Consider the following 12,232-nt stretch of genomic DNA (forward strand, 5'->3'; position numbering starts at 1 on the left):
TCAGTCAATTATTTATGTGCAATAAGTACTGAAAGACTTATTATCTCAGAATAATCAATGTTTGGCTGAAGCTTGAGAACACTAATAGCTAATCTTAAAAGTCTCAATCCAGTGTAATTTGAAATAATGGCAGAACTCCCATCAATTTTAAACAAAGGAGGCTGAGGCCAAGAAGTATTGCTTTGAGAGATAATTTTAGATAATCAGTTGAAAGCATCTGTAAAAGAGCAGAAAATTTGACTTTCACTCCTGCATAATACAGTATGAAGTATTTTAGCAGAGATGAGCTCCTAATGGTATGTATCTGTATTTTCTGTTGCCTTGGGGGGCCTTTTTTACATATATATGTGTATGTGTGTGTGTGTGTATTTACACACACGTATATATGCACTGAGCTGGTGTTACTGTCTCTAGGAATAAACAGATGGCAGCTGAAAAAATTAGGATCAAACTGAGGAGTAGGGAGACTCAGTGAAATACTGAAATAACTGCCCATCTTTTTAAATAACACTCAAGTTACTTCTTTTGTTCCTTGAATCCCCAGCAAATTTTTTCTCTCCAGGAAATGCTTTCACTCCTTCTGGTTGTTCTCTCTCTTCAACAACCCTGATAATTTGCTTAGGTCAGTGCAGAGCGACTTGTGGTATGTGGGATCCTCTCTCCCAACATCTGGAAGATAGCATAAGAAATGAAGGAAGTGACAGCCAAAATGCATAAGATAGTGCCAGTGCTTCAGGATGCCTTCTGGTGCAAGGTCTGGTGCAGGCTTGCACTTGTGGGTGCTGTATTAGCCTGTAGGGCAGGGCTGGACAAAGATGTCAAGGAGGTATTTAAAGATTGCAAGGGAGAAGGAAAGAGGAGTTTCTGGCATTTGGTGAGCATTCCTTCTCTCAGATGAAGGACTGCTCTTTTCTAATTTTGCACAAATGATGAAGGGTGGATTTTGGCTGCATTTGGAGGAAGTTCTGAAATGTAATTTTATTGCTGAAAAAAAATCCTCCAAAACACAACCTGCTTGTCCATCCAAGCTAAAAATGTTATCAAAACTTCATTTTAATGGTTTTTTCTTCTTGTTTGCTTGTCTGCAGGGATTAGGAAGACCAATAAAGAAGGCAGGGATGAACACAGCAGTAATTAAAAAACAAAAGTTAGGTGTGCTCTCTACAGTCTTTTCTGCTGGGGTATGGTATAGTAAACCTTGTATTAACCTTATTAAAAGTAGGCAGATTCTGTTTAATAGTGCTAATATGTAACCACACTGGGAGGGTGTGTTTCTGTTTATTGATAGAGTGGACTTATTTTTTAATAGAAGCATTTGTTTTCTGAAGCAAAGGAGCCGTTCCCCAGTCTTTTACAGACAGTACTGGGTGTCAGTGCTGAGTGGCAAAGTAGAAAAGCTTTCCTCTAGCAAGGAAGAGGCAGCATCAGGAAGCAACCGGCAGATAAGCAGATATCGCTAAGTAGGGAAGTAGGACAGATACCCTGAGACAGCATCTGGCAGAGCAAGGGAAGAGATATAAACTCTCCTTTCCAGAGAAAGCCAGAGGAGGAGCTGTAGGGACTCAGCTCCTAGAAAGGAGCCAGAAGTTCTGAAACTCCATAGGATTTAAGTTCTGATCTCACACTGATTTCAGCCTTAACAAGCACTATATTTAGTGTCACATATGTTCCTTAACAGAGTCTCAGTTCAATTTAGGAACATACTGGCCTCGAAGAAACTTGAAAATTTTAGCAATTTGTTGCATTTTTCCAACACAGAATGGCAAAATACTGATCTTGGCAAAGCATATTCGATGGTCCAGTCTGGGGTACATATTTACCCCTATTTTTATCCATATGCTTGTATAGACCATAAAGTCATTATATCAGTGTGGCAAAAATACTTCAGAGTATCACCAAGTGATTTAATGAACTAGAGGGTGCCCTATCCCCCTCCAAAACAGTGAGCCACATTCCCTCATTTCTCATTCACTCACACATTAAGACAGATTTGACCAAGTATTTTTAGTTGGAGATTTGGAGTGGCTAAAGTAAGAAATCCTCTTAATAAATATAGGAGCTTTTTTTAAACTATCTTTTATACCAGTGTAATTCCATCGACTTCACAAGATTTATTCCTAATACATTGTGATAGGGAAAGAGTATCAGGTTGCAGGCACTTTTATTTTTCTTTTTCACTGTGGGGATAACGGTGTCACTGTGCTTGAATCCTTCTAATGAAATAAACATTTTGCGTAGCTTTTGCTTTTTACTAGTAGATGATTTGCTACAATACATAGGTGAGTATTAAATATACAATATGAGGTTTACTTATTTTCCTGATTATGAAGACAGTTTTCTAGCTTTTGTGAAGCATTACAAGTCATCCTGGATTTCCCATAGGACTGCAAGCTGAGGTGAGTATGAAATGGACAGGACAGAGACATTCTATAAACTTCAGCAATTTTCATCAATTTGCTTTGAATGACAAGAAATATTAAGCTTCTGTCTTCCAGGGAAGCACTTCTCAATAAACTGTGTTTACCAATAGCTCTCAAATTTCAGCTGTATGCTTTTGTTATTAAATGAAGCAAAAATTGTAGGGAGAGAGACCTTTTTTTTTTTAAATTTATATTTTATTAGACCAGCGCACATTGTTGAAAAAAGCCAGACAAGCTTACAGGTGCAGAAATCTGTCTTCAATTGCAAAACAAAAGCCAATTTCAAGCCAAGTGTAGGCTGGGGACAATTGTCTTGAGTTTAACTTTGTTACAGTGATGACTTGAACAAATGGAAGAGAAAAAGGTGTCTGACACCTTGAAGCAGATGAGGTTGTTAGTGAAGGCAGAGGTGATAAAGGTTTGCGATAAATGTGTCTGAAATAGCAAATGGAGTCTGGGGGTGTTGCTGTTATTAAAAAGAGAGTCAGGGCAAAGGAGAAGAAAACAGCAGAAATCTACAGAGGTGCAATTCACCAAATCCAGCTACACAATAAACATTTTGTAAGAGACCGATTGTTTTGCAAATAAAAGCCTCATTTTCATAGGAACATGAGAAGCTGCAGGGGGTCTCTTTCAGTATCCCATCTTCAATGTGTGACACAAAGGAGGTGCTTAAAAGGTAATTTTAAGCCTTTGGATGTTTTTGAATTTTTTGAAGCTATAAAACATTTGTAAATCTCTCTGGGTAGGACAGTGAGCAGTCTAAGGTAGCTACCCTGGGCTCTCAATGATGAAAAATAGGCACACGGTAAAAGTGGCATAATCTTTTACTGAAATAGATGTTTAGGGCTATTTCTCTCCACTGTTGGTAAGGGCAGTCCAGAGTGAGTGACTAGGGTTTAGGCAGTTAACTTCTGACATCTGAAGTGAACCTCTCTCAAGTCTCCCAGACTTGGAAACAGAGCAGGGTCTTGAGCACCAACCCAAGGCTGCCTGCATTTCCAGGGGCTGTTCCCAAGAGGGTGGGAATGAATGTTGTCCTCCCCTTTGAGAAGAGGAAGGGAAGCCCTGCTGGACTGCTTGGCCTCAGTGCCAGAAGGCAGAGTAAGACCCGTCTTATTTAGCCAGCATCAACAGAGACTCTGTCACTTGAAACTGAGGACTTAGAAGTCTCTATGCCTTGAAAGCTGCGCTCTGATGCAGTTTTCAGAAGCACCTCCATTGCATTAGCTTTATTCTAAAAACAAGATAAGATCCTCCTAGAAATCTTAACTTCATAAAGGTGATTCTTCTATATTTCTATGCTTATCCATGCATTCATTTTCTGGGCATTAAATTCAAGTTGAGGATTCACAAACTAACATTTCTTCTAAATGTTTGCATGTGTCACTGTTGCTCTTTACTTTGTATTCTCTGCTAAAACAACGCCGTTTCTATAGTAGTGTTTTATGACGGCTTTTAAAATAATTGTCGGGGTTTGACGCTGTGTTTTTGTCGCTGGCCACGTGGTCCCCGCCAGCACCGCACGGGCGGCCCCGGCCCCGGGAGGGCTCCGGCTGCGCGGACCCCCGGCAGCCCCTGCTAGGATTGGCCCCGGCAGCCGCCTCACCACCCCTCGGGAGAAAAAAAGGAAACTTCCCGTGGTTTTTCTTTTCTCTACTAGGTCATCACAGAGGGGTTACCCCCTTGTCTAATTGGGCAGACAGTATGTCCATCGCCAGAGGTTTCAGGGAGTGCCTCTGCTGGACACAGTAGAAGTTTTGGGGAGTTTTTCTGTCAGAAGCAGCCTCCGTGTCTTCCTCTGTCCACACTAGAAGTCCAGGTTGTGTTAAACTTACACAATAATATTCCCCAGTTTAAAAAGAAGTGTTAGAAAACATTAGTATTTTGTTCTTTTTTGAAAATGAGCTTCTGTTCACTGAAAACTGCAGCAAAAAAATGGATGTTCAGTGTTTGAGTTCCCCAGGAAACTCATACATCACTGACTTTGTGCTCTCAATCTGACCTTTCTTTCATTATATAAGACAAAAAAATAATCCTTATGAAAGTCAGGTTGAAGATAAGATCAGCATGGTGGGCTGGTAATTACATAAAGTGATGTTCAGTCATTAGAGAAAATGTACAGTTGATCCAGCGGCTTAGATGTGGGTGAGGAATATGATCTAGCTTTTACTGGTATAAAAGAAAGATGCAACTTTTTCATACATCAGTTTTGGGAACTTACATCCAAGCATCAAGGACAGCTCATCTTCGAACATCGTCCTGCAGTTTCTCTGATTTGTTCTTGTCGAACAAGGAAGGTAATATATTTTTATTTTTTCATTACTGTTACAGAGGGACAATTGCATATGTTTTGACGTTCTCTTTTCCTTCTTTCAAAAAGTTTTCTTCTCTTTCCATTCTGTCGAAGTTTTTGCTTTGAACATTAATTTAAAAGTTGCTTTGGAACTAAAACATCAGTGCTTAGGGTTAAGCTAACTTTGTAAGTAAGAGAAAATGAGGGTCTAGAAATAGATTGCAGCTAAACATTGATAATTTTTGATTTCTGATTGGGTCCCAAACTTCTTAATTAGTAACTTTGTGTTTTTCTCCTGTTCAACGGTGGCAATTGCTGTCATATATCAAACATTACACAACCTGTGGTATTAGCACATCTCTTGGAGTCCTTAACACAAAAAGACAAGATATTGTAAATAATGAGGTGAGATTTTACTTTATGGGAAAGATTTAAAATTACTATCTTTCCAAAGAACTCCTGAAATTCAGGCATTATATATTGTTCCAGTAGCTTAAGAAAGATAATATTTAATAGAACAAAGTAGAAGTTTCCTTGGATTTGATGGTGAGATGAAATGAGTGGTGAGAACATTAACTGGATTAACAGCATGGCCAGAGTCAGAAAATTTAAGTAAGACCATCAGACAAAACAGCTGTTGCCTTGGAAAAGAAGAGAAGATCACATCTGCGGTTTGTTGGCAGGCCTCTTTGGTGGTTTTGGTATGAGCCTGACAATCTGACTCAATAGAGGAAGTGGAAAACTGCAATTTCAATTTGCCTTTTGGTTAATGTAATGTAAAAAACTTCCCTCTGGGATTCCCTTGAGACTTTGCAGTGTACCAAATTATAGCATTATGTCTTCTTGGAAGAATTAGGATGAAGGATGCCACAGTGCCTTCAGCAAAAAACATGAAACAATCTGTCTAGGGTTGGGTGTTATTCCTGTGGCTGGCTTCTTTTATTGCAGCCACTGGAGCATTTAGGCTATCAAAAGGCTTGGGATGTTGTAGAAACAGATCATTTGGAAAAGTCTGTTTCAGTGCAGGAAAGTCTGCCAGCAGTCACACCCCCTCTAAGGGATTGCAAAGAGGATATACAGAAGACAATCTTTTAAAGAGCGCTTTATTTTCTGGAGGGAGGGATCCAGCCAATCCACTCAGTGTGGCTCCATAGATGCTGTGAGCTCAGTTCAGTTCCCAAAATGTTTGGCAGGACCATAAGAGGTTGTGGATCTAAATAGTGTGAAGGACCACCTTTCTCCTGCAGACACAGCTTACTCTTGTTGAAGGAACAGGTCATATAAGGCTGGCACCTGCTTCTCAGGAACCTGACAGCCATGTTCAATGCTTCTGAAGCTTTCAGTAAAAGTCCAAGCAGAGATGGATAACCACAGGCTGCATAGAGCCTGTATGCATACCTACATACATACATTGAACTGGCTTTTGGATACCTCTTCTGAGTGCTTATTTCCAGTGCTTCCAAAATTGTTGCCATTGTTTTTTCTTCCTGATCATTACTGGCCACTTTTAATTCCTTTATCCTCTGTTTTCTGCCCATGTGAACTGACTCACTGGACAGGTGGGAGGGAGGAGGTGAAGTTACTTGTACCCAGCACCCAGCCTTACCACCTGGTAACTGCCACCATATCAACCTCTTAGCCATTCTGCTTAGCTGGCTTTCAGATCATTCTCTTTCCTCTGTTTCTTTTTCTGTCATAATTAGGAAGATGCTTGTTTCCATTGCCGTCGTTCATTGCACTGGAAAGCATTGCATATGAGTCTTGCTCATAAACTTTGTTTCTTTCCACTTTAGTAACTGCTGTGAGGCAGGGGCCATGTTCTTTTCATCCTGGCTTTCGCCTCAGCCTTCAAAAATATGTGTATTTGTGTTTCCAGACAGATCATGGATTGCTATGGGAAGTATGCAGCTGTCACATTGACCATTTTTTCGGTATTTCTACATCTTCTTCATACTTTCCCAGATGAAGAGTTTCTCATGCAGGGTAAGCTGCTTTCAGCATTTAGAAATAGAACTATTATAAAGACTATTAATTAAATTTCCATGTTTTATAAATGTGGTCATAAATTTTATCATTCAGTTGCATTTATTGACAAGGAGGGTGTAATAAATCAAGATAATTTCACTATGAGCATGCTTCCTATTTCTTCCCTAAACATAATTTCTCCAAGCCAAGGATGTCCCAGATGACCATGCCCTCAAGTTGTTGTGGGTAACCTTAATCCTTGAAACACTATCGAATAGAAACATTTGGTTTCTTCTACTACTGCAATATCAATGACCATGTAACATTAGGAACAGCAGAACCACACCTTCTCTTCATAACATGCGGAAGGTTTTTCCTCTGTAGAGCCCCGAATATGGGATGCTGGTGGTGTAGCATTCTATAAAAGAAGCATGTTAGATTTTAAGGGTATTTTGGAGGTTGCAGGGGTTTTTGTTTAGCCTCAAATAAAATATAGAAAAATGTGATCTAGAAAAATCTTGGTATCATCAAACATTTAAAAAACTCTCAATAACATCTTACCTGAAAATAGGCAATGTTTAAGAATCACTACAAATCCTGTTGGTGCTTTTAACTATGTACAGCTAGTAGGAAGTTTTCTAGGGATAGCTAATGCTGTAGACATAGAAACAAACCTTCAGAATTATCAACAAAACTGAAAAGAAAACCAGAAGAGATACAGTAGTGCTTGTGGTTTATATGGAAAGCCACAGCCTAGTTTTACAGCTGGTGCGTGTTGCAGTTGAAAAAACCTAAAGAGGAGAGCTTTGGTGGCTGTGCTTTTCTGTTCTGCAGACATCAAGCAGCAGAGTGTGACTTTTGCTTCCTCTTATGGCCTGTACTTTCCCTTTCTTTTTGAAAATGAAAATACAGCTGGAAACCAAGTAAAATTCTCTTCCTTATATTTTTATGGCAGGTTGTCCAGAGTGCAAACTAGGGGAGAACAGATTCTTTTCCAAGCCAGGAGCACCCATTTACCAGTGCACTGGGTGCTGTTTCTCCCGTGCCTATCCTACTCCAGTGAGGTCTAAGAAGACCATGCTTGTTCCAAAAGACATTACATCAGAAGCAACATGCTGTGTAGCGAAGGCTTTTACCAAGGTGAGGGTGAGAATGAGATCTGCTTAAGCTTCATTTAGGATGCAATATTAAGCTGAAGCAGTGAATAATAAAGAATACGGTTTTGCTGGAGGACACTGGAGAACAATTTGAGGGAAGTATCCTTGGCATTTATTTCCTTTGTGCTTTGGTTCTTTCTTTTTTCTAAAGAGGAAATTAAAGCATCAATGAGTAGCAAGTCTGATATTCAGCTGGGATGAGGAAATTGGTGCAGTGCCACTGAATTCTATGATACTACTTTGTCTCATGATACTTGCAGCTCTGGTGGTTGACTTGGCCCAGTATTTTCAGTCTCCTGGATGTGCACCCTCCCCTTAAATGCTATGCAGTGTGTATTTGATTTTAATAAGTCAATTGCCTTGTTTCTTTCCTGCACAGACAGGAGTTCTCTGGGAAGGTGTCTGGTCAATACTATCAATTACATATATGGGAATGAGGGACCAAAACCATCTGTGCTTGTTAGATTAATTGGGATTGTGTTTTACTTTTAATAGTATAACCAAGAGGGAACTATAAAAGTGTGCAAGTACTGTGAGCACTTAACATTCATCTGGAAGTTTCTTTTAAAGAGAGATTCTTCTAAATCTGGTTGTTTTGGGAATGATTCTGCTCCAAGTAAAGAAACCTCAGGTGTTACGTTATAAATGTTGAACTGGTTGAAACAAGCTAAGGTGTCTATCCTAAGGTGACCTGAATCAGGCTTATTAAATGTGTCAACTAGAGGTTCAGCTGAGTTACCCACTCACAGATTTGGTGCATTTGAAATACCTCAGGGTACTGAAGTCATATGCCTGTGGCTGGCAGACACAGAACCCATGAAAGAGCTTCTAGAGTGACAGCTGGAGGCTTGGTGAGATCCCCAATGACCCCTCGAATGGCAATTGACAGCTCTGTGGGTGCAGCTGAAGAGAGCACTGGGGCTCCACTGGCTGTGATGAAAGCCAGATACCTGCCTTTAAACTATGCTGAACCCATCCTGACTCTTCACCTGAGGAGAACATAGATCTTATTCTACATTGACAGTGCTATACTTGCCCATAGGCAGCAGCTAGAATTTGGTTGAGGTTAAGTATGAAGGTGACTCATTGTGTTTGTGGCCTTTGTTTTTGTAATTCCCATGTGATGTATTTTAAGGACACTTTCTGATTTTCCATAGATTGGTTGCTTGACACTTTTGGAAAATTAGACACTTTAAGAAGTGTCCAAATTGAAGAACAGCAAATTATGTCACTATGCATGTCACTACTGAAAACCTTCACTTTACAGCTCCAATAAGAGCGATGATGCAGCTTCATAGGTTGGTGTTGAGGTCATTCTAGTACATGTACTCCAAAGAGCCTGTTTACTTTGTGGTTAAGAAAAAGTTTTCAGACATATTTTACTTGACAATGCTGTTTTTACTGCGCAGCTAATCCTAATTATTTGTTATATGTGTGTGCTTTCTTTTTTTAAGATTACCCTTAAGGACAATGTGAAGATAGAGAACCATACAGACTGTCACTGCAGTACCTGCTACTATCATAAATCCTAAAGCCTGTCCCTTTGTTAATGATCAAGGACAACGGTGAATGGAACATTTGTTTTTCTGCTTTTATAGCACCACAGTGTAAAACCTTATGTTTTCTGGTAAAGACACTGGGTAGACCTTTGGATAAGATAGATGGCTATTTTATTTCCTCTTTGCTTCTTCATGCATTTAAGTAAGTTTAATTATTTCCATTACGGATAAAATACAGCACTTGCATGACCAAACACTGGATCTATTTTTAAAATAAACTGTCAGTTAAATCATCAGTGTTTATTGAGGAAAAATGGTGATTTATTAGCTTAACAGACAAATAAAGATTCTGATGCAATTAAAATTTCTAGGTTTTTTTTATGGGAGAGAGAGGGAAGAAGGAAGGGAGGGATGGGAAGCTGAACAGAACAAGAATTATTTTCCCCTTATTCTCTTAGTGATTAGATTTTTTAAGATGCAACATATTGTTTCTCCTGCTTCTCTTCCATTTTTATTTTACCTTATTGGCAGAAAATATAGCAGTGTATCATCTACGCACAGTACTCTGTCTTTCTGTGCCATCTTTTATTTTTCTCTGAATTTAATCTCCTCCCATATAGATAGGCAAATGATGCAAAATCAAACATTATAAAGAATTTTTGTACATTTTCATGTAGCAATGGTGGAATAGAGAAGTCATACAACAGTATTAGCTGTTTAAGCTGCTTACCTTTTGTTTGTCTTCAGGAAGGCATAGGGCTTTAGTAATTCCCAAATGCCTTGTGCTGGACCAATGTATACAAATGGAAAGTCGGGAATGTGTTAGGTGAGAAGAGGACCACAGAACATGTACTTATAACACCTGACATTAGTATCAAAAACTTGTTCAGTTGTAGTGGGTTGCATTGAGGTCTCTGGGGGAAGTGCTTGCAGGTCTGAAGCCTGCCCATGGGAACTGAAGTGAATGCATTCCCTTGCTCTTCATCCTAATTTTTGGGGTGAGAACTTCATCCTTGCTACGGTCACTGGCTACAAGGGTTTAAATGTGCTGACTCAAAAAGCCTCAGATGTATTTGTGGGGGATTTTCCTGCAGTAGAAGCTGTGAGGATAGCAGCAAGGGATTCTAATGGGGATAGGGAAGACTTACAGGAGTGAAGCTGTGAGCGTGGCTGGTCTGTTCCGGGACATGGCCATGGCTGATACCTGTGCCGATGCCAAATGACTGAAGTAGTTGAGTCGGGTCCCCAGAGCTAAGTTGTGATGGGGCACTTGAGGAGCTGAAGATCGGCTTCTAATGGTCGTTTAACTCTTCTTTGGCTTCTAATTATCACCCACCCTTCTGTCTCTTGGAGTGCAAATTCAGTGTTGTTTTCTAAGAATACAATCACGGGGCTTTGTGGAGAAGAAAAGACTTTTCATATGTGGAGGAGATGAGGTTCTTAGAGAAGCCAGTATTCAGTGTATGTTCAGTAAACCTTACTAGCCTGATCTCCATGCCTTAACTCCCTCCTATGTCCTAACTTCTCCGTGCGGTTCCTGGGAGATGTTTTGCCTGACTTGGTCTTGAAAAAAACCGAATCTGCCAAGGAGATTGATTTCGTTGCTTCACTGTTCTTACTACGCTGGAAAATTTCAATTTTCTGGAAAGCTTTTCCCTTAGTGTTTTATCTAAGTCTCATTTGTTTCCACGTTACTTTTGGTCAGAGGAGAGAAAGTTCACTAGGGTGGTCTTTTAGGATTAGTTTAGTAACACCAGCAGCACAGGTTTTCAGGATGAGAAGTCTAATTTCTCATTCTGGATCATCACTCAAAACATTATGGGAATACATGTCAAGCAGCTGCTGTAGCTGACTCACAATTCCAAGCTGATGTACAGTTTTATTAAACGTGATTGATGTGGCTACTTTTGCAGGAAAGACAGGTCCTACCTGGGATTCCTGGGCAATGAGAGAGGAGTGATTTGAAGCTGCAGCATGATTACCTTCGATAATGGGAATGGTACTGAATTTTTTCTTAACTTTGACAGGACTGAAAGGGAGAGCGGGGAAACACATTTCCTGAAGTTTGCTTGCAGGAGTGAGGTGCCTTTTTGTGTTGCCAACCTTCTTGAATGACATCTTACTCAAGTGATCTCCTCCGGCAGTATGGAGTACTATGATTATGCTGCCCACAATAGCAGCAAAATAAATTTTTGTTTGTAACTTCTGAATCAACTTCCATATTTCGCATTGTAAAACCATAGAAGTGCCAATTAGAGTGAAATCCATGCTTTAAAGAAAAAAACCCAAAACCAAACATGCTCTAGCCCTGTGTCCTGCTAGGATGCCTGGCGTTTTTTCAGCAGCTTTTCCCCTCTTGCTTGTACCAAGCCTTTTAGTTGTGAACTCCTCAACTCATGGATCCCCCTTCCCCCTCAGGCGACCTCAGGCACCAAGAGTTTGCAAAGTGTGTATTGTGAGGCTGTGTGGAATGGGGCAGCATCTGCCTCTTTAAGTTACCTGGCTCTAACTTTTCAGTTTAGAAATAGCAACACATAACAAGGGATAGGGTAAGCACGCAGATAAACAAATTTATCAGCAGGTGGTAAAGGAAACAAGAAGACAGAGACCAGACTTCTTCAGCCACTGGTTGATGAGCCATTAGGGCTGGCCCTCGGGCACCGCGGCGGGGGGGCATCCTGGGCTTCCTAAGCGATGGGAAGGGGGAATGAGGCTGCTCTCGGTGCCGTGGGTGTTTGGGGAGTGGGCAAAACTTTGTATCCCATGTGTGAGTGCTGCAAGGCCTGAGTGCTAGCAACTGCAGATGGGACCCATAGATCTTGGTGACAGCAACTAGAGAGATTAATATGCCAGACACCAGCATGATAAGGTCAGGGCAAACCTTATCAATCTCTA

General features: G+C 40.4%; 1 protein-coding gene across 1 annotated transcript; it reads left to right on the forward strand.

Moving 5' to 3' along the window:
- Positions 1-6,599: 6,599 nt before the first annotated feature.
- CGA (glycoprotein hormones, alpha polypeptide) lies at positions 6,600-9,370 on the forward strand (the record flags this gene model as incomplete). Its single annotated transcript, XM_082299648.1, has 3 exons — positions 6,600-6,699; positions 7,637-7,821; positions 9,293-9,370. 3 exons carry the CDS (start codon positions 6,600-6,602, stop codon positions 9,368-9,370), a joined length of 363 nt encoding a protein of 120 aa, XP_082155774.1.
- Between the last annotated feature and the right edge of the window lie 2,862 nt (positions 9,371-12,232).

This window comes from Coloeus monedula (genome assembly GCF_965178545.1).
Source record: "Coloeus monedula genome assembly, chromosome: 2".
NCBI classification, from domain to species: domain Eukaryota; kingdom Metazoa; phylum Chordata; class Aves; order Passeriformes; family Corvidae; genus Coloeus; species Coloeus monedula.